At 31.9% G+C, this 23,534-nt stretch overlaps 2 protein-coding genes across 2 annotated transcripts; one reads left to right on the forward strand and one right to left on the reverse strand.

Moving 5' to 3' along the window:
* Positions 1-593: 593 nt before the first annotated feature.
* LOC108323486 (guanosine nucleotide diphosphate dissociation inhibitor 2) lies at positions 594-7,201 on the reverse strand. The gene is made up of 13 exons (XM_017555962.2): positions 6,928-7,201; positions 6,764-6,826; positions 6,584-6,667; positions 6,372-6,479; positions 6,112-6,284; positions 5,278-5,389; positions 5,106-5,186; positions 4,967-5,029; positions 3,997-4,098; positions 3,629-3,753; positions 2,349-2,559; positions 2,191-2,265; positions 594-901 (listed from the first exon to the last, which is right to left on the reverse strand). The coding sequence occupies exons 1-13, from the start codon at positions 7,012-7,014 to the stop codon at positions 851-853; spliced, it is 1,335 nt and encodes a 444-aa protein (XP_017411451.1). The 5' UTR covers positions 7,015-7,201; the 3' UTR covers positions 594-850.
* A 9,539-nt stretch (positions 7,202-16,740) lies between these two features.
* Positions 16,741-20,839, forward strand: LOC108323479 (zinc finger transcription factor YY1). Its single transcript, XM_017555952.2, has 6 exons — positions 16,741-16,992; positions 17,557-17,615; positions 18,553-18,752; positions 18,981-19,070; positions 19,679-19,822; positions 20,068-20,839. The coding sequence occupies exons 1-6, from the start codon at positions 16,907-16,909 to the stop codon at positions 20,605-20,607; spliced, it is 1,119 nt and encodes a 372-aa protein (XP_017411441.1). The 5' UTR covers positions 16,741-16,906; the 3' UTR covers positions 20,608-20,839.
* Positions 20,840-23,534: the final 2,695 nt, after the last annotated feature.

Consider the following 23,534-nt stretch of genomic DNA (forward strand, 5'->3'; position numbering starts at 1 on the left):
ATTACTTAAGTAACTTTATATCAGTCAAGTTCATAACTTAATTTTTAACATTCTTATTATTACTTAAGTAACTTTATATCAGTCAAGTTCATAACATAATGCGTGGTTTGTTTCAAGAATATATAAATAAATTAAATAAAAAATAATACGAGACAGATCTTTTGTGGTAGCTTGATCTCAATTCAGCATCAAGATGAATTTTAATTTTTCATTGTTATTTAATTCGAATTCGAACTCATCTCATTCTGAGTGTCATAGTATGATTTAAGATTTGTCTCTACTGCCACACAAAAATGATCATAAAAGAAATGTATGTTACATATCAATTTTCATTAATAATAAGGTATGTTGAGCAATTGAATATAGGTATAAAAACGGATGACCATGGAATAATGAGGTCAAGCGTACAGTTACAAGGTTTTATACCCATACAATCATTTATAAAAATGCTTTCATATGTTTAAATTATGTTTATTTTTCAATTTTATTGTTATTTCAGAGATTTTAGTTACAATTTATCTGCAAATTCAGTCATTTTGAGCTTCCAGTTTCAATTCAAGTTCAATTGTTAATAAAGCTGATCCCTAGAGAAATGAGAAATCAAGAGAAGTGCAATTTAATTTGAGAATAACACTACATTACGAGTGCAGCAGAAAGCATCATAAGACGTATGTCAACATAAATTGTTACGCACAACAGAGCTTCTGAATGGGAAAAAGTAAACCCAGCAACACAAATCTTGTTTCAAAAAAGAAAACACTTTATATAATAATTTATTATAAACGTTAATAACATTCCTTGTAAAAAGTCCACCAGCACCGGTCATATATAGAACATCAACCGGATTTCTTTACTCTTCTGCAGCACTAGCAGCACTAAGATCCACACTAAGGTCAATAACCTGTTCAAAATTGAGTGCAAGAATTGGCATGTCATCAAGAGTAACATCCATTGCTCATACGTGTACACAGTTGACTTTACTCATGTACAAGAATCAGCAAATGTAAAGTTTTAATAGAAAAACGACCAAAACATGTTAAATTCTTCATATTAACAAAATGATTGGTTAAAGAATAATATATAGCCATTTATTACCAAAACAAAAATCCTTGGATCAAAGTATTAACGAGTCTCCACTTCTAGAAGTATATATAATGGTTAAAAAAGCAACCAATTTTGGAAGATAGAAAAACTTCATATCAAGAAAATGATTGGTTAAAGAGCAATAAACACTTTATTAACAAAATATATCACTGAACCGGTAAACCACCAAATTTCCAGCAAGACATCCATCCATTGTATTAAAGAATAGAAAGAAGCAAAAATAAAATTTAAAACTCACTGTAACTTACAGTTGATAAAACTTAACCTACCTCCTATCAGACAAGTCTATTCTAGGAAAGCATAATAGGATGGGATTGACGGGTTGCTAACACTGTTAATAAATTGTTAGTTCACAAAGTTGAGAAAGGATTGAGGGAAGTACAAAAAGGGAATTAGTTAGAATAAGAGGAAGGAAGACATTTGGAATTTTGTCCATGCAGAGTCCAGGTCTATTCAATATCCTGAACCCTGTATACTCCCATTCTTCAATTCTTGAAGAATAATACAAAATTATCCCCTCTCCAATATTTCCTTGTTATATTCTGTTACCAGTTTTATCAAAAGGTAGATAACAGTTTCCGAAGAACTCTACAAAAAGACCTTAAGAAATCAAACTCATACTAAACAGATTAATTAAAATTATTTCTTTTTACTTTAGCTTTTTGGAGTGGGAAAGAAGGGAATCCATCGATGTGTTTACTTTGAGAAATATTCTGTTTTCATTTCTTATTTTCACTTTTAATTACAAAATTGTCACCTAATTCTCATTCTATTTCATTTTTCAAATATTTGATCAGATCTTTGAAACTAGAAAACAAGGGTGAGGCTGGAAAACAGAATGAAAACAAAGTGATATTTTCAGAGATGTGTTTGTAGAGCAACTATTTTTTCCAGACGGGAATAAGAATATTTGAATCCTACGGTATGTAAACTTTCAAATACATGATAAGACATGACATGACAACATAGAACTTATGGTCTTAGTTCCAGAGAAAAGGCTATTGTAGAACAATGTGGTCTCTATCTGTGGCTTCCAAAATTGATTCAAGAAATGGAAACAAGATATCACAACGGCATAAAACTTACCTTTCCAGTTATCAATGTATACATGTTGAGAACGTCATCCACAGTCGACTCAAAGTGAGTAGTAGCATCATAACTCTGTAAACAAGTTTTAAATACGTTCCTGTCAACCTATATCAACAGCATACAGCACAGATATCTTCAAGACTAAGTAAACTCACCATTGATATAAAGCAGTTGTCCAAAGTCGGTTCATTGACCGGTTCATATCTGTCATAGATGTCAAAAAATATCTCATCAACAGGTCCTAGAAGATCAATTCCAGGTTTTAGTTCAATTGCTGGCTGATCTGTCTCTGCCTCGGATGATACAAATGCAATAAATTTCCCCTTTGGAGCAACATTGTGAGTATATGAGCAACAAAATAGGTACCTGCCCAGGATAACATAATAAAACATTCAATTTAAAAGGAAAATACAATTTATAATTAACTGGTCATTGAGTGCTCAAAACATTAGTGATTTTTCCAAGTTCTAACAAAATCATAACTTTTTTATGGTATTATTTACTACATTTTAATATAAGTTCAACATTACATTTATAATGGTTGAAATGAAATTATATACTATATAGCTAAAAAAGGAGAAGAGAAAGCTAAAGAACAATATGAAAGGATTCACATCGATCTCATATGTAAAATAAAACACGTACCCAATGGTCAATTATACCAATAGTCTAGGTCAATTACTAAGACAATACAAATAGTATAACCAATGTCCAATAGGACTGTTAAGATCATGAGAAACTAAAAAACAATCCAAATATATAACTCCTGTTCTCTATCCAACACAATCAGGAGGATACCTTATTCAGCAAATCATGGGTTCATATTTTTGAGCTGTTATTATCTTTCTGCGTGTTTATTTGTAACAAATTGAGTATAAATAACTGACAATTGGCAGCACAGGTTGGAATGTTGCTTCGGTCAAGGAAGTGAAATGATGGGAAAATCGAAAAGATGGTGCAGCTGAAATTTATATTCAAGAAATTGTACAGCAAGGTCATTCTTCTCCAAATTCATGAAAATATGTGGAAGGTCCAAAGAGTAATAGTACCCACAAAATTGACTTCGGAAGGCCCAGAATTATTCAGAATTGTATGCAACTTAACAAAATCACGGCAGAAGAATAAAGAAATAAAAAAGTCGTAGGTATAGTCTAAGCTTTATATTATATATATATATATAAGCTGGTTCAGTGATTTTATCTCTACTTCAATGAAAATCATCACATTAGCAATTTCTACAATAAATATAATTGAAGCAACAAATGTATTTCATGCTGAAAACATTTTATTATTTTCATGGTTATTAACAAAAATAACTTTAAACTTAAGGATTTAGCTTCAGTCAAGCACATATTGTTGTCTGTATTGCAACAGATTCTCTACAAACTTAACTAAATAATATATCTATATATTAAGAACCGGAATGGAAACTTACATGTCTGACCTCCGACCCAACTGTTTCTGTGGTAAAATAATTTGCACGGAATGGGAATTATCAGTGTTGGGGATTGGGTGGCTCATGATAGCTATTGCCCTTGCAACCTTACCAACCTTCCTCACCTGTTAAATGATTGCAATTTTGTTTGAAAGGATGGAATTTAGCATCAAGATTTATTTAAGAAATAAATATCACTTCAACATTTGCCAATGATATTTTATCAGAGTTCAACAGTGGCTAAGCATTTTTCAAAGACAAAACTAGTAACCTAGCATGGCTTCAAGACTTCAGAAGAAAAAAAGTTTTCACTTTCACCATCACCTGAACGGGTTGCAAATAGTCAAACTAAAAGTTGTTTCTAATACCTTGCCGGGCAAATATGATGGGTCACAAACAAGTTTTTTGCATCTTGCAGTTTCTCCTTCAGATGTGACACCAACAACCTTTCCTTCATCATCAAATTCTACCTGGCATTCAAGCAAAAAAAAAAAAAATTTCACAAGTGCACAGCAAGAGAATGTATATCAGCACATCATTCAAACTTCAAATACAAATCAAAATCACAATAGCAATTATTACAGCACAAAAAGGGGGATCGAAATAAACAAAGTAATTTTTTAAAATAAATAACAAGTTCAATGAAATTAAGAGGCTAATATATATATATATATATATATATATATATTAAAATCATAACCATTTAATTGACCAGCGGATAAATTTTCCAAAATTAGTATTAATTCACGCTCGTAAATTTTTACATAATTAAATACTCCATCAGCCCCATAGTAATTGCAGTCTTGCATATACCAAAAAAGGTTAATAATTAGATGAAAGAGAATAGCAATTGTACAAAATTAATCTCATCATCAATAATTTATTTATAGTTTCTGTTGCCCATCATCAATATTATTAGGGGTATAAACGGAAAAGGGAAGTGAAAGTGATATTGCAAGTAAAAACTAAAATGACACTTGTTATGGGACTTATTATTTCTTGTTACACGATACTTATCAAGAGACGAAGGGAGTATTGCTGCTTTCCCGCCAATAAAAGTATCTCCAAATTGGCACATTTAACATAGTTTTCACTTTTCAAGGAATCTAAAATATCAACCGATTTATCACAAATTATTAACACACCTAATATATCAAAATTTAAAAAACACGGCATTCAAAGTTCTAAATAAAAATCATAGTTTAAAGACTGATAAACCAAAATATGTTCCTATAAAAGTTGTAATTGTTCAACTATTACAAGCCTTCAATTAGTGTAAATTGAGACAAAAAGGAAGATGTTGTGTTCGTATGAATGCACGTAAAAAAGAGTATATACCTTACACTCAGGCTTGTTCAACATATATGTTCCACCATAAACTGCACTAAGCCGGGCAAATGCCTAGACAAAAGAAAATAATTAACAAATCCTGAGAAAACAAATTCTAACACGGGTAACTAAAAAAATACTAGTATACCTGGGGAAGCTCTCCTAAACCATACAAAGGATATATGTAAGGTGATCCTCCTTGAAAGCGTGCAAGAGACTCTGCATATAACTACAAGTAGAAAACCAGATAATGCTAATGGGAACCAAATCCACTACTGAGAATGAATTACAAGAGCGTCATGATAACCCAGTAATTTTACCTTCATTCTCTTCACAGTGTCCAGTGCTGGCTCAGCCAAGTAGTGATCATCTCTATGAAGCGCCAAAGCATGACCAATGAAGTCTACAGTGTTATCATCAAGGCCGTATTTTCTGTCACAGGAACAACAAAAGCAAAAGTCCTTTTAAAGTACTCCTTCTGACCATCGAGACAAAGTTCATTTTTCTTTTAATTACAGGGATGAAGAGAAGAAAATGTACGATCATCATGAAACGTAAGACAAGCAATTATATTTCATACGTGCACAAAAATGATGTCAAATGAATCATCACATACTTAATATTTGGAGTTTTGGATCAACATTATACAACACTTACATAAGTGACCATATACTACCAACATTGCATGACTGTTATCTGCTATATGTAAAATAAGATATCAATAAATCAAAACTCCTCGACATCCTTCATATGGGCAAGGAAAAAATTACATCGTAAATTTCTCTGTGCATTGAATTGAATTAAATACTCACAAATTTAAATTGAAAACAGGGTTAACCCTGTGTTACTAAATAAATAATGGAATAAAATTAAAATAAATAAATAAGCATAAGTTAATAAGAATACAGTAGAAGAAAATAGATTCCAAATGAACAGGATCAAAGTTTATTGAAAAGGGCCTTTCGGATTCTCTAAGGAGGAGGCCGGATGGCACGATGCCACTTGCAAAGTATTAAGGCCAACATGACATGCTAATTATTCCTATTTCCTATACCAATTTCACTATTTATATGCAGTGGTCAAATCAATGTAAAAACAGAGTCATTATATCTACAATAGCAACAGACGCAGCAAGAAAACAAGTGTACACATACGCTATCAACTCTTTAGTAGTCACTCTTGTCAAGTCCATCCCCTCATGGGTCTTGGGATCACTCTCTTTATAATTTTGTACATATATGAAAAACTTGCGCGCACGGCGTTTTTCAAATAGTCCCATAAGTGGGGACTTTAAGGCTTCCATGTCGTTTGAGGGCACTTTGTGAACCTGAAGAAACCCACCAACAAAACAATTAAAACATCTAAAACAAAAACAAACCTCCCATTAAGAAAAATCAGAAACACGTAAACACACCTTTCCTTTATTAAACACATGGCTCCCATCCACAGCTTTAAAAGAGAGATACTTTGTAACATCAGTATGTATCAGAACCCGCACCAAATTGCCATTAGCCATAATGAACTACAAAAAATAAATAAATAAATAAAATAAAAACATCAAATAATGTCACACAATACGTTCATATCCATCACGATTTAGCAAACTAAAATAGAACTGAATAAGACCTTAGGGTTCATATCGATGTTATAATCCCTGCTAGCGCCCAACTCTTGAGGAGGCTTGTCATCTCCCCTGAATCTCTTCCAAAGCTGAAGAGAAAAACAGAGAAATCACCATTCCGCAATCCAAACATCAAAGACGAAAGAATAATTAAATTTAATTTAATTTCAGCAGGAAAAAAAAACCTGATTAAGATTGAGTGAAGTGGATTCTCCTCCGTAATAGTCATTCCTATCCATATGCAGAACCTGAAAGAAAGGAATTAGAATGCGAGGATTAGATCGATTGAAAAGAAAGACGGAAGTGAGATTACGCGAAGCAAAAGGTTGAATTGAAACGAAAAGAATACCTTGAGGCCATCGACGGAGAGAAGACCACTGAGAATGCATTCCTTGAGACCCGTGCCCAACACGATCACATCGTACTCTTCATCCATGTTCGATCTCGATCTCGCCGAAAACGGGGTTTAGGGTTTTCGAAACGGAAATTGCGATAGATAGACACAACAACAACAGACTGATTTGATTTGATTGGAGTGCGTGCGAGAGACACAGAGAGAGAAAGAGAAACAGAAGCTAAACAAACAAGAAAAGAACCGGATCTGAAGCCTTGACCTCCAAATGCATCCACTTTTAAAAAAAAAAGAAAACGAATAATAATAAAAAATAAAAACCAAATTATGCATTTTGAAAAGTATATCTTTTATGAAATATTTTTTATTCATTTATTTAAAACTGGAATATTCGTATACTCTGCTTTTTTCAATAACTATTTTTCATTTATAATATTCTAGCATGACAGTTTACTCAAAGAATCCAAATTTAATTTTTACTCAAGAGTAAAAAATGTTAATGGAAAAATTATATTTTTATTATATGCTAATTCTTTTATTATATAGTTTATTTCGAAATGTTATTTTTTGTTAGTTAATTTTTTAAACTGTTTATCCAGCAAGTGTATATATTTTATGTATAATAAAGTTTATTTGCGTTTGTTTGTTTCTAACCCTTTCTATGGAAAAACGTTTACGCGTTCATCCCGTTACTTTCATGGACAATAAAAAAATGTAAACAATCGTAGTCATCTCTTTAAGATCGATGCTGGGTAAACCCAAAAAAATAAAAAAACATACCATTTTGTATAAATATTTAAATTAATTTGTAAAAAAAATTGTTAACATTTTTACGTCAGTAGATCTTTAAAAAAATCATTTAGTTATATATAAATTATTTTGTGTCAAAACTTAAAAAATATTATATATATTTACAAATATTTATTAGCGACTTATAAAGCAAGAGATGTATGTGAACACTTAAATTAGAAATGTATGAATCAGTATAATTGTCTTTTTCTACTTAACAAGGCACTTATCTTTCGTAATCAATTTATATATTTACTCGTTTGTTCAAACAATACTAATAAGTACGTGAAATTAGGTGTTAAGAATGTAGCAAAGTATGTTTGTTCAAGAAAAGCATCTTAAGTTGCTTATAATGCACGAAATGGTAAGTAATAATGAGGTGTCAACCTGCTATGTAGAATCGTATCTTACAAAAACTATAGATATTTGGGGGAAAAGGCAAACAACTTATGTATGGTGAATGCTACGAGTGAACACATGTTAGAGTATAGATTAATTAATATATTAATTTGATAAGTTATTATAAGATTTGAGTTTAATTTAAAAATATATTTTAAATGGATAAAAGATGGAAAATTTATAAATAGATAATAGCTATTTATTTTATGTTTTATTTATAATTTTATTTTTATTTATTTGCTTTTTCTGAGTTGGAGAGCACATTTATTAATTTTGTAGGTTTAATATCTCTTTTGGTCCCTCGAAAGAGGGGAAATGTTCAAGTGCGTCCTACGTTTTTTAAAAAGTTAAATGTGGTCCCAACTTGTGAAAAAAGTGAGCAATTAAATCTTTTTTTACCATGACGTTAATTTTTTAACGGTCCAGCTGACAGTGTGGACTGAACTATGCAACGTGTCTGTTGAGGGTGAATACAGGCTGTCTGAGGATAAAAATGTGAATATTATTACAGATAACGTGGCAGTGGTTAAAAAATTTGAGGTTAAGGTTTCGGTTGCAGAGAAATCACGATTTGGGATTAAGCATTGTGGAGGAATTGTCTTCAAAATGGGGTGTTCTTCAAGCTGAAATCTGCAGAGCGAATTGAAAACCGCAAATCAGGTTAGGGTTTATGTTTGATAATTTTATGAAATTTTGTTATTGGATATGTTATCAGTGTTGTCACGTTTTAGGGGGTTTAACTACGAGTGAAATTGTTGTGTGTGAAAAGTTGTCTTCTTTTGATGCTTGATAATGGTCCCATAGGTCTTACTTTAACTTAAATTAGTGGTCCCGTTTGCATTTGTAGGGTTCGGGTAGGGATGTGTAATGACATGTTTCAGATAGTGGTCCACCACGGTGGGACCTTGATCAAAGAAGTCCCCTTTAAGTATATAGGCGGGGAGATAGTTTATTGGGACGTAGACCCCGATAAATGGTGTTATTTTGGAGTATTAGATTCACTTAAACATTTGGGTTACATGGAAGTAAAAGAATTATATTACAATACCCAACATGTTTTACATAAGCTTGATGATGATAAAGGAGCTATGAACATGATGAAGGTGGCTAATTATTTGGGGAAAGTGAACCTGTATGTTGTGCATGGGGTGGACGAACCAGCTATTTTAGAAAATGATGAGAATGAGATTCTTTACCTATGGGAAGGTCTTGTAGAGAGTGGTGAGGGTAGTGGCGTTGGAGGAGAAGCACATGCTGAGGGTGGTGATGAAGGAATTGAGGACGTAGTGGAGGGTGTAGTGGAGGTTGAGAATGAGGATGCAAGGGATGTTGAGAATGAGGATCCAATGGAGGTTGAGAATGAGGATGCAAGGGATGTTGAGAATGAGGATCCAGTGGAGGTTGAGAAGGAGGATGCAGTGGATGTAGTGGATGTTGAGAATGAGGATGCATGGGAGGTTGACAACGAGGATGCAAAAGATGTTGAGGTTGCAGTGGAGGTTCAGAATGAGGTTGGAGTTGAGGTTGTAAGTGAAGAAGCAGTGCAAGTGGACAATGAGGATGGAGTTGAGGTTGAAAGTAAAGAAGCAGTGCAAGTGGATAATGAGGATGGAGTTGAGGTTGAAAGTGAAGAATTAGTGGAAGTGGACATTCAGGATGGAGGGGAGGTTCATAGTGAAGAAGAAGTGGAAGTGGACAGTGATGATGAACCAGGAATGGATGATCTGAGTGATGATGAATATGTGGATGAAGACAGTGATCAAGAAACCCAACAACAATGTAGGAGTTTGTCAGATGATGATTGGGAGTATGATATACTTTTAACTCCTAAAAACAGTGCAAGTGAGGAGGATGACAAGGAGGATAGAGTATCTGTAGGTCCTTTCTCAAAATATGCAAAACAGAAGTCCATGGCAGATTACAAGTGGGAAGTGGGCATCATTTTTAGTGACAAGGGAGACTTTAAGGATGCTATTAGAAGGTATGTTGTTCATGGTGGGAGGGATCTAAAATTTGTCAAAAATGATAACCGTAGGGTGAGGGTGAGATGCATGGGTGGCTAAGGTAAGTGCCCATGGGTAGCTTACTGTGGGTATTTGCCATCACGCAAAATTTGTCAGTTGAGGAAGATAATTGATACTCACACTTGTAGTAGGCAACTTAACATTAAACTGATGAATGCTAAGTGGTTGAGTCAGGAAATAAATAGGTCTTTAGTTGACAATCCTAATTTAAGGCTGAATGATATTCGTACTAAAGCATTAAGAAAATGGAATACAAATGTGTCAATATCCAAGGCACGAAGGGCAAAGTTAATTGCCACAAGACAGGTTGAAGGAGATTTCAAAGAACAGTATAAAAGGATCTACGACTATGGACATGAGCTGTTGAGGTGTAACCCAGGGTCAACAGTGCAGATTAAAGTTGACTCTCATAATGGTGACCCAATCTTCCAGAGAATGTATGTTTGTCTCAAAGCTTGTAAGACAGTTTCATAAGTTATAGGCCCATTATATGTTTAGACGAATGTTTTTTGAAAGGTTATACAAGGGAGAGTTGCTTAGTGCTGTTGGTAGGGACCCAATTTCCCCATCTAACTAAATCAACCTAAACAGAACCTGAACATGACAAGGTCCAACACAATACACACACACAAAGCTACAACTAACAACTTCATCCTTTCTACAAATCCTTCATTGTATTTTCCAGCTCACTTATCTTCCTCACACTTGTGCAATCTTTTTCATCAACGTTCTCTTCAGAACACCACTTGAAAAAGTTACAGGAGCTCCCAATTGAAGATTCACCCTGTTATTCACCAAGTTATAGAATTTATCAACAAATGCATAAAGTCAAGAAAACATTAACTCAGAAGGGTATACTTCAAACCTTGTAATGAGGACAACCCCAAAAATTTCTCCCAGCATTCTTCGTAGTTCTCGCGACTTTGGTTACATCAATATCACCACAGTAACAAGTAGGGATTATCCCACCTCCCCTCCAACCACCACCATGGGACGAACGAGAAGATCCTTTGGCCCAACTTTTCGAACATGAAGAACACCCTTGGGAAGAAGTCATTCCTATCTCGCCCCAAACACTTCCCTCACCTCAGAGACCAAGTGGGAGGAACCCAAACCCTAACCCCTCAGATTTTTTAACCACTGTCACGTTATATGTAATAATATTCACATCTTTACCCTCAGATAGCCACGTATTCACCCTCAACAGACACGTTGCACAGTTCAGTCCACACTGTTAAAATTAACGTCGTGACCAAAAATGATTTAATTGCACACTTTTTTCACAAGTTGGGACCACATTTAACTTTTTTAAAAACGTAGGACGCACTTGAACATTCCCCCCTTCGAGGGACTAAAAGAGGTATTAAGCCAATTTTGTACTATCATATTATACTTGTTGTGGTGACATTAAAAGAATAAGGTGTTATTAGTGTAGGGTTTGAAACTTGAATAGTTTATGTATGGTAAATGGAAGTTTGAGTTTATTGGTAAGTTACTTTCAAATAAAATGATGTTTTCTTTCATTTCATTAAGTAAAATTTGACATTCTTGAATTAAAAAAAAAATAGTGCGATGACAACATAAAAAGTAAAACATTTTATTTTCATAGAAACCTAAGAAAACATTTTATATAAAGTGTATTTTGTGTAAGATCCAAAAAAAAACGAGTTTTGAAAATAAAATAGTTTTGAAACTTTGGATTTTTGTTTGGAAATTAGTCTTCTTGAGTGTATATTTTTTTTAGAACATAATTGTTATGTTATTTTTTTATTTTTTTATATTTTTGCCTAGGGGCAAAAAAAGTCTCTTACATTTATTTTATTGGTATATAAATTAATTAAGGGGATGTAGAAAGGAAAAACATGCAAATTAAATAATTTGGATATTTAATAAAATGATATTATGTAAATCTTTTAGAAGATTTAATTGTTTTTATTTTAAAAAATAGTTAAATGAAAATAGGAGATACAATTTTAGTGGATTTAAAGATTAAAAGAAATATTATTATTAGAGAAAAACATTATTAGATATTGTTAGATATTTTATAAGATTATGTGGATTTTAAAAAGATTTGGTGGTTGATGATATTTTAAAAAATAGTTAAAAGAGAATAAGAGAGGAAATCTTAGTGATTTTAGAGAAAAACTAGAAAGTTTTACTAAAAATAAAAAAAGATATAGATAAAATATAAAAAAGGAGAAAAGTAAAAAAAGGAGTCAACATTTTATTCCTAAAATAAAAAAAAATGAAAATTAGAAAGATAAGGGAGAGAAAATATGTTTTATAGGATAAAAGATGAAAAGCTACAAAAAAAACCTTAGTACAAGAGAATATTTATGGTGTTTTTGAAGTTAGATAAAACTCTAGTATTAGCCAAGGTATGAGAAAGTTTAACATTGTTTGTTTGTTGTTGTATGTCATGAATTATTGTGTATGCATGAACATAGGATTTATGTAATATTTGTGGTGAATTTTTCCTATGAATGTATTATGTATGTTTTGTTGGGTTATCCCAATAGAGAGTTTGATACTAAAAGAGAACAAAGTTATGATACTTGGAGGTTTCCATGCAAATATATGTTGTAAGTGTTGGATTATTAGGTTCCCTTCCTATGTGGAGAATAGGCCAAATAATGTGGACCATTAGGTCTCACTTTGTTTTAGTGGGGATCAAATTAGTAGAGTACATTAGAGTCATTTGAAGAGAGGAAAAAACCAAATGATAGAGAAAGGAAGAGAAGAAGTCATTCTCGCACTGGTGTTTTCGTCGTTGTGAAGTCCTTCATCGTTGGATCGGGCTGATTTTTGGACAGTGTGTTCCAAACGTATGGTTCTTCATTCTGACCATTCGGATCGTCAATCAAAGTTTTATTTTGGGAGAAAACAGCCTTGCATCAGCAGCTTTATTTTGGATAATTTCATAAAATCTACACTAGTGTTTTCGTCGTTGTGAAGTCATTCACCGATAGATCAGGCTGATTTTTGGACAGTGGGTTCCATACGTATGGTTCTTCATTCGGACTGTTTGATCGTCAATAGGAGGTCTAATTTAGGAGAAAATAACCTCGCATCACCAACTCTATTTTGGAGATTTTTCATCTTCTTGGTTCTCATTTGTAAGCATTATGCTTAGTTAATTTGGCTAATTGAAAACCCTATTTGGTTTTTTTATTGAAGACTTTTTTGCACCATATATTAGGGGTATAACATGTCAATGATTAGATCTAGATGATTCAAGTGATGTGTTATATGTGTTGAGTATGTTTACATGGTTATGTGATGCTTGAATGCATGTATGATGTGTTAACTATGTTTCCACATGATTTATAGTTGATGTATGTATATTTGAGTGCTTGAATCATGTTCAGGATGTGTTTCGATTTGGAAATAATTGATTATCATTAGTTAAAATTTATTATCTATGCGTTGGTTTTGAGTGTGGTTTCGGGAATAATCGATTATTGGGATGATAATCAATTATTCCTTTCTACGTGATGGTTCTGGGCAAATTTCACTAAGATAATCGATTATCTTAAGTGATAATCGATTATCATAGTGCATTTTGGTAAAAAATAACGAATTTGATGAATAATGTACGTGAACCAAGCTTAGGGAGCTCTGGAACATGATGATAATCAGAGATTGAGATTAGTAGTTATGTTTAAGGTCAAATTGACTTGTGGTTAAGAGTAAAACATGAGTGAGTATTGGGATGTACCTAAGTTTGTGATTGATGAGCATACGAGTGAAGGATAAGTCACTTGTACCTCATAAATCCTAGTTCTATTTGCAGATAAGTGCTTCCTTTTGCCTTGTGTGCATTAGAATGAGATGATTTGTAGGGAAGGCTACAAATGTCCTGTAGGAAGGCTACAAGTGGGTTGTAGGAGTGATTACAGTCCGTGAGATAGGGTACATGAGTGAGATGTACTTTTTCTACTATGGTATTATGGTACAATGATGCTCATGATGTTGTTCATGACAGGATAATCATGATGGTGGTATATCTATGATGATGATCATGATACTTTAGATGCTCCGAGTTATGTCATGTTGATAGTGATGTTACTATAATGGTTTTAATAAGTAGTTAATATGAGTGCTAATGAGTGGATAGACCAAGGGTCTATGTGTGAGATGTTAATGATGACATCAAGGGTCAGAGATCAATGATTGATGATAGAAGTTTAAGGACCGGGGATCGAGTAATTCATTATGATTGAATTGTTTATGTTATAGGATTAAGAATCCTATTGTTATTACTACTATGTATGAGGTGTTTGATTTGTTACCAATAAGGAGTATTGGTAAATCTTGAAGAAATTTGTTTTGATGATGCTACAAGAAGTTTTAGTTGAAGAAGATATTAGAATTAGTTAAAAGCAATTTGTAGAAATTAAATGTAGTAAGAAATTCTTGTAAACCTTGTAAACTTGCATTTTTAACTGCAATAATCGATTATGGAATGGCAATAATCGATTATCACAGAGTCATAAAGGAATAATCGATTATCACTTCATATAATCGATTATCACTCTTTTGAAAACCCCATAACGGACACAAATAATCGATTATCACTTATGATAATCGATTATCAATGGCAGTTGGGAGATTATTACTCTTTTAAAAACCCCATAACGGACACAAATAATCGATTATCCCTTATGATAATCGATTATTCATGGCAGTTGGGAGCTGACCTTTGGCACTCAGTGTACTTGGCTATATATTTTGTTTTGGAGAAATTAAAAAAAAATGTTGTTGAACAGAAGCTCTAGCAGAATACTGTTTGTCAGAGGAAGTTCTCATAAGCTATAGTTCAAGTTCCCTTGCTTGGTCTCGTGAACAGGAGAGGCTCGCGTTTCGTGTGTCGATTGTCGGAGCAAGCTCTCTTCGAGTTAGCAAGGTGCTCTGCCTGGTCTCGTGAATAGGAGAAGCTCGCGTTTCGTTTGTCGATAGTCGGAGCGGTTCTCATCGAGTTGGCAGAGTGTTCTTCTTCCAGTTCGTTCGTCGAAGGAAGGTTTATTTATCTGCTTTATTAACTATTTGTTGTAATCTGTGAAACATCTTTTTAGTGGAATTGTTAATCACTTTTTATAGTGATTAACGACTGGACGTAGATTCTGTTGAATCGAACCAGTATAAAAATTACTCGTGTGATTTTCTATTCCCTACACTCTTTATTTTTTACGCATATCAACTGTTCGATAAATTTTCTGAAAGAAAATTATTTTTTCAAATTTATCTTAAAAAGGTGACCGAACACGCTTTCCACTCTCTTTCAAGTTTTTAATTCCGCTGCGTGACTCTATAACGGTACCGATTGTTCCAACATGATTATGGTTGAAGGTATGTATCTTGTTGTGTGTTTGCTTATGATTGATATAATCAGAAGATATGTATTTTGTTGTGTGTTTGATTATGATTGACATAATTAGTATATATGCATTTTGTTGTTATGATATTTTATCGGTAGCTTACTCATACATGTTTGTGTTTATGTGTTTCTGAATGAAGTTATTGACGATGATCGTATAATGTTATACATGAGCAGATAATTGACTCGAGAGAGGATGAAGAATAACCTTGAGATTCATTTAAAGCTATTTAGTTTTACAAATTAAGAAAATATATTTGGAGTATTTTTCTTCGTTATTCTAGTATTTGGAATAATGTAATTGAATAAGGTTTCGAAATTTTTTTAATTTTATCGACTTTTAATAACTCATGACATATAAGAAACCGGAGTGTTACAATATATATTAAATTATAAAATTAATATAATAATTTACTAATGATGTATATATACATTTTAGTTAAATATTATATTAAATAATAATAACAATAATAATATTAATACTAATAATATTAATAATAAAAATAATAAAACTACCACTAATAATATTAAAACTAATAATAATACAAATACTAATTCAAATATTAATATTAATAAAATTAATGTTAATATTAATTTATTACAAAAAGTTTTATATTAAAATATTTTAATATTAAAATGATTAAGTTTCATTATTTTTAAATTATTATTCTTCTCAAAATTTTATTTTCAGATTCTATACTACTGTCATTTATGTATAAGAGAGAAAGCATATTAAAGATTGTATAAATAAAAAAATGAAAAAAATCATAGATATAGATTTAAAATGGAAAAGAAAACACAAAGCATAAAATATTTTGTCTAAGAAATAAAAAAATAAATCTTAAAAAACAAATTAGAATCAAGATCACATTATAAAAAAAAGTTACACCTATACAAAAAAAACTATTTTAAAACAAAACAAAATTAGTAGCACACTTAATTTAACACAATCAATACCGACATTATAATACATTATTAAAAATATTTATTATTTCTGATATTTTTATTTATAGTTTAAATATCTTTTATTTTAATATATACTTGTCTATACTTATACTTGATAATAAAAAGATATACAAACAAAAACAACCGCGCGTAAAAGTTTTATAAAATTTTAAAATATTTAAGTATCACTTTACAGATATTTTATTTATTTATATTGAATGGTGTAGAAATACAAAACCCTTGTATTTATTTTATTTTATTTTATGGATAAAAACAATGTCTTCTCCCTTTAAGCCTGCGATAACTCCTAGTGAAGAGGAAAAGCAAGAGAGGAACCCATTATTGAGAAAATGCGTCCCTGAAAACAGCAAACCCTAAATCGAGATAAAGGTTCGAAGAATTTGCGAAACGAAGTGAGTTTTGGCGCGGCAGTGAATCGTAGATGGAGATTCACTACAGTAGCAGCTACTTCGAAAGACGTCCCATTCTCAAGTCCAAGGCTCCCGCAGTTAAATGGGTTAAAGAATGGTATAGATGAATTTGTCGTCTCTCATGATTTCAATTTACATATTATCATTTAAGGTTTTCAATTGTATTATTTGTGGTGTGGTAGCTATGAGTGTGTTGGGGAGATATAAGAGAGGGATTTAACTCAATTCACCAGGCTCAGTTTCTTCCTTGATTACTGTGTTTATTGAATTGATTTTGGGAAAGTGGTTTGTTTTGATGTTTGATTGCGGGTTTGATGGTTTTAGACGGAGTGGAGGAGTTTGGAGGGGAAAGAGCAGAGAGGCGATTTTTCACGTCAAATTGTTTATTCTCCTTATTTGAAAATATATTTTGAATGAGTGGGATTGTAATTGGGGGTTATCATGAGACCTTGAGACCGTTCTCGTTGTTTTTACAAATGTTTTATGATTGTCTCGGTTTAGGAATGTGAATTAAAGGAGGGAACGTGTTTAACGTTAGTTTTTCCATTTAGTGTTCAGAGGGAGAGACCAATTATAATATATTTGTCATTGGTTTGTTTCTTCCTTTTCCTACCTCTTAGGTAAAAATTTATACTAATAATCTGATCATTGTGGATGCCAGGGTTCCCCAAGATCTTGTAACAACTGGAGGAAAATGCATGCTCTTAAAATGGGTAACAGGTTGGTCTTTTTTCCCTATTTAGCTAGCTTACATCTTTGTTCAATCCTGCTTCCATTTGGCTATATTTCTCTGCATCTTTGCATTTTTTTAAATGATATTACTGTTTTGTTTAGCTTCTACATACAGTTTTGTTATGATACAAAACTTGGTGGAAAATAAGGGGAAGATTTTAAGATGATTTAACCTAATATTTTTTGTTGAGGTGAGATAATGAGTTGCTGTAGAGAGATGCAAAAACAAAGGGAAGCTGAATAGATAGAACGGGAGTGTTAGAAGTTTACCAATCGCCATTGAAGCGGGAATAACTAAATACCTATTGGATTGGAATTGAATAACAAACAAGACTGTATTAAATTGTTTTCTATAGAACCAACCACCCAAAAAAGGTTAATGAAATTGGTTAGAATATTTTTTTTTCCTACTCTCACTCTAAGCTGAAATGGATTACATCACATCTTTGATTGGGCACAAGAATCGTATCCACAACAGAACATACTGGGTGTTAGTTATAAATAAAGACATTGTGCTACACAATGAACTGTTAAATGCTCATTTGAGAGCTATTCTTTCCAGGTATCATGCATCGGGTCAATTAGGGCTTCTTCGAGTCCAGGATAGGATAGAAGACTCTTGATAAAAAGCAAATTTGTTACAAAGGATTTTATGAAGAGAAATTTATATAACCAGATCTGCAAGTTGGTGTCAAATGTGTACATTTCCCTATTGGTTAATTGCTTGCAATTTTGAACATTGAACACAATGGTTCTTATTCTTAATGGCTTTACCTTTTTATTTTCGTTTCAAAGTTTTAATATAATTTTTAATCCTTGATTCTGACTCAAAAAACAATGCAGTTATAAAACATGCAATAATATCTTATGATGTTATTTTATCATTTTTTGTACCTTACATTTCTCTCTGTTTTACTTTTCTAAGAGGATACCTTGAAGACCTTAAAAGAAAAGACAACAGAGCCAACAATGCCTGAGCCAGAACCAGAGCCAACTACTGAAGTACTTTTTCTTTGTAGCTATGATGGATGTGGAAAGACATTCATAGATGCTGGTGCATTGAGGAAGCATTCTCACATCCATGGAGAGAGGCAATATGTCTGTCACTACGAGGGGTGTGGAAAGGTAGTGATTGTGTTACTTACAGTTTAAACCCATGCACATGTATTGCCATGATTTGAAATAATTTATATTACTGCATCCTGTAGAAACAGATCCAACTTCACTTTGTTTTACCATTCTCTTGTCCGATGATTGGCCTAATAGCCTAAAAGCTTTAGTGTGAAGCATTGTGTTTAATGCTCTGGAGAAGAAAAAACTCTAATTAGCAGTACTATTTTGTTTACATTGCAGAAATTTCTGGATAGCTCAAAATTGAAAAGACATTTTCTCATTCATACAGGGGAGAGGGATTTTGTGTGTCCTCATGAAGGTTGTGGTAAGGTGATGAATCGGTCCAATTAATGGTTTGTTGTTTTCTATGATGGCTTCCTTTTCCTAGTTTGTACTGCATGTTCTGTGTATTATTCCATATGGTTTTACACATTTGGATCTGTGGCATATTGCCAATTAGCCTAATGGGATGCCATCTATGGCATTGGAGTGTTTTCCTCATAGGAAATTTGAAATGACCATATATTTGTTTATAGTTGACTTTATTGCAACTAAATCATTGTTAACATTTTCATCACACTAAATATTATCTTTCCACGATTTTGAACCTTTCACCTTAACAAGATGAATCTGTCCTGATCTCTGCTGTTTATCTCTCTCGACAGACACACACATATATTAAGTATGTACGTGTATGAAAATGTAGACATTATTTCAACGTTCTCTTGAGTATAATTGCCAGTGGACCTTCTTTAAAGCTAAACTAATTTCTTCCGAGTGGATTAGATTACTTTGTATGATATCATCTTCAATTATTTTCTACTATTTCATAATCTCCAGTACTGTTTATCTTTTGCTTTGGAGTTTTGGATAATGTATTACGATTGTATGCTTTTTATCACAACATCTTAGTCACCAAATTCGTCTATCTGCTGCAGGCCTTTTCCTTGGATTTCAACTTAAGGTCTCACATGAAAACACATTCCCAAGAGAACTATCATATCTGCCCGTACCCAGATTGTGGAAAGAGATATGCTCACGAATACAAACTAAAGAATCACATTGCATCCCATCATGAAAAGGTTGGTAGATTGCTATTGTTTGACCATAGTTTATTAATATCACATGCTTCATGTTATCATGTAAAAATCTCTCGTTTTAATTCATATACGTATGGTTTTGGTGTAATTGTTTCGTTTGGTATGTTAATAGATGCCTCTAATCCGAAACTGATGGATTGCTATAGTATATGCGATTCACAAAATTTTGAAACTATTAACATTTCTTGAACAGTCTTCTAATTTGCAATTTCAACCTTATCTTACAGAATGCATCAGTGGATGTGACAAAGTACACTACTCCACCTTCAGAGAAGCAAACAAAAACTGCTAAATCGTCTGGAGGGGCATATGGTTCTGCATCATCCGACCGTCCCTATGCATGTCCATATGATGGGTGTGAAAAGGCATATATCCATGAATACAAGCTTAGACTTCATTTGAAGAGGGAACACCCGGGGATGATGCCCGATGAAAATGCTGAGCATGCTCAGGCTAATAATGTTGACAATGAAATGGATGAAGCAAGTGACCAAGATGCCTATATCGCGAAACGGTCAAATGGTAAAATTCAGAAACAGAGTAGGCCTAAACCAAGTCTTAAGTTGCCTCCTTCCAAAATTGCAAAACGCAAAGTGTCCACTCCCACTTTAACTGTAAATAAAAATTCTTGGCCCGTGAAAGATGAACCTTTTGATGAAGAAGATAGTGAGGAAACAGAAGAAGATCGTGACAATGTTGAAGATGGTTGGAGATATACTGGAGGAAACAATGAAGATGACGATGAAGAAACAGAATATGAAGACTGAAAATCAGTTATGGCAGCCTCTATGAAACTTGCTTGCGTAGAGAAATATATTTTCTTTTTCTTCTACAAAAAAAAAATTCAGTTGTCTCTTTTTTATTTGGCTAAGGAAATGGTGTTTTGTGAAACTGAGTTGGCTATTTACATGCATTAGGAAGGACTCCTAACTATCTCTACCCGTCGCACGGGTTGTTTTTTTAAATAATTTTTATATCATAAGATTATATTTTAATTAATTTATAAAATTGTATATCAATTTTTTAAAATTATTGTGTAAATAATGGGAATTTGTTTATTGTGAGAACCGAATAAAGAGATAAAAAAGGATAAAAGGACAAATTAATAATTTTTTAATCTTTAAATGAAATTGGTAATTATAATTAGTTTTTGGTAGCAGAGAAATATTGATCACATTAAAAAAATTTTAACATTTAAATACTGAATATTTTTATTTATAATATAATGTTATTTATAGCATCTTGTATTAATTGTAATTTGATTTTTTGACAATGTTATTTAAATGTGAATATTTTTGTGATATTATATTTATTATTTCATTGAATAAAATCTCTATAATTTATAGTTATAATTATGTTTAATTTTTTACTAAATTAATTTTTGTTAGTATGTGGTTGAGACCTTTGAGCATTAGTATTTTTATAACTGAAGTTGTGATAATGTAATTTGTTAAAAACCAATTAATTTTACGAGTATAGTTAAAAGATGTTAAGTATACTAAAAAATTACGGCATATTTACAGTTTAAGTATTTTTTTTTATCATATCATAATTTTAATATTAAAATGTATATAACTAATATTATGAAAAAATATTTATTTAAAAATGTAACACTGTAATTTAGTAAGAGTATCTTACAAAGTATAACATTATATAATTGATAAAAGACATAAACAAATACAGGTGTATAAGATGTATTCAATTAGAAAATGCAAGTTTAACTTCTAAAACAAAATTAATCTTTTTCATAGTTTAGGAGGATCTATACAAAAGTTATATTCATAAGCATTAAGTACTCATAATTTAACTTTAACAGTTTTTCTATTGTTTATTTGTTTCACCAACATTATCTTTTACTAACATATGATCAAGTAGATAAATTTAAATCATCCTATTTGTTTCACCAAACACATTAAAGTAAATTTAAATCATCCTATTTATAAAGATAAAATTCATACTACTTATAAAGATAAAAATAAATCGAGAATAATCATTCACCCTTTCATAGTTTACACATAATATTCAACATCAAATGTCTAAAGCGCATTACACGAACAAAGTCCTTATGGCTAATTTCTGCACAATTAGACATCTAACTCTATTTCAGGAAGACAAGTGTATCAAGTAGAATATGAGATCTTACACTTGTCATCACTCCCTTGCTCTGCCTCTAAAGAGGTATAATTATATCATATTCGGTCATATCCCGCTACATAAAATATGACAAAGTAAATTCTATCTTTATGAACTCGATCTCTTATTGAAACTCCAAATAAGAACATCGTTTGACTCTCACAACTAAGAATCTTCATCTATATGAGCACAACACCACACAATAGTATTCCTACCCTAGTAATCACTATGTTCACATTCCATAAAATTTGCATCAAAACACATCACACAACATATAAGTTAAAGACAAGATTTACACATTCATAATGAGATGCTTGTTTAGTGAATGAATGTCTCACTTAACGAGTATCCACTAAAATGATACTCAGTTAGCGAAAGTATGCCACTAATACTCTTTATTTTCACATAAAAATCCCTCACTGAGCAAGGTGCAAACTTGTCCAACAAGAGAGTTTTAGGACTAGCTTTTTTTTAAATCTACTCAATGAAAATCCTTTCGTCCAGTGAGCCAAGCACACACCTCACTCTTGAGTTTTGGTACTTTTGTTTTCGCTCAACTAGTATTTTACTCGCTCAACAAATACCTCCTAGCACTACTTTTGACAAGCTCACCTAGTAAGTGGTAGTTCGCCCAACATAAAAGTGTTAGAGTTTTCTTGAAAGTAAATTGTGAAACAAGCCACATGCTTTGCTTCTGATAAATCTATCTAGGCATTTCACTTATTTATGAGATAAAAACTCAACAATTAAAATTATACTAGTGTCTTAGACAAATCTAACTAGATCACACAACCAATCAAAATCATCATGAGTACAAAACTAGCTCAAATGCATGCATACTAAGAATCGATACAACTTAAATCAAATTTCACAAAAATAAACATCATGCTTCACCATTTTCAATTCAATCTCATCATATAGTATATTTAAATTTAAACTAGCTTCCCTTACTTTATATAATAAAACCCTTGATTCCGCTTCTTATAGAGCTCTAGTTTTTATTTGATGTTCTAAGTACCTACACAAATATCATATTACAAATATAAACATATCATAATAATCTCAATTAAATATAAATTTACTGAGATATTTTTAGTTACACGCATGATTCTAGCACCAGATATGTCTCAAAATGCTAAACTAACTTGAAAATAAAGTAAAAAAATGAACTTGGTTTAAGACTCTAATAAATCATAAGTGTGGGTCTCTCCTTTGTAATTTTAATGATGATTTCTGATCATCAAATAAATAAAAAAGAGATTTAAGAAGTTAAAAGAAAAAACATAAAAGACTTAAAAAAAAAGTTATTAAAAAGATGATAACTTTTATAAAAAATGAAATTCGATTAATGTAAAATCTATTTATATTTAAACATTTTAATAAAATAATCAAATGTCATCTTTAAAATAACTATTACTTTTAAACTACTTTTTGACCATTAAAAATAATATAAGATGATTTAATTAAGAATTTCCTCAATATAATTTTAAATATGTTTTCAAGTTATTATAATAAAAGCTTTTTGTTATCAAGTACGAAGAATATTTTCTCTGTTTTTTTA

Source organism: Vigna angularis, chromosome 1 (assembly GCF_016808095.1).
Source record: "Vigna angularis cultivar LongXiaoDou No.4 chromosome 1, ASM1680809v1, whole genome shotgun sequence".
Classification (NCBI taxonomy): Eukaryota; Viridiplantae; Streptophyta; class Magnoliopsida; order Fabales; family Fabaceae; genus Vigna; species Vigna angularis.

Coding starts and splice junctions, on each gene's coding strand:
- LOC108323486 (XM_017555962.2), bottom strand. CDS start 7,014: ATGGATGAAGAGTACGATGTGATCGTGTTGGGCACGGGTCTCAAGGAA. Junction 6,285..6,371: donor ATGTGTTTAATAAAGGAAAG/GTGTGTTTACGT, acceptor GGGTTTCTTCAG/GTTCACAAAGTGCCCTCAAA. Junction 5,187..5,277: donor ACACTGTGAAGAGAATGAAG/GTAAAATTACTG, acceptor TTCTACTTGTAG/TTATATGCAGAGTCTCTTGC.
- LOC108323479 (XM_017555952.2), top strand. CDS start 16,907: ATGGAGATTCACTACAGTAGCAGCTACTTCGAAAGACGTCCCATTCTC. Junction 16,993..17,556: donor GTTAAATGGGTTAAAGAATG/GTATAGATGAAT, acceptor TGTGGATGCCAG/GGTTCCCCAAGATCTTGTAA. Junction 19,071..19,678: donor CTCATGAAGGTTGTGGTAAG/GTGATGAATCGG, acceptor TATCTGCTGCAG/GCCTTTTCCTTGGATTTCAA.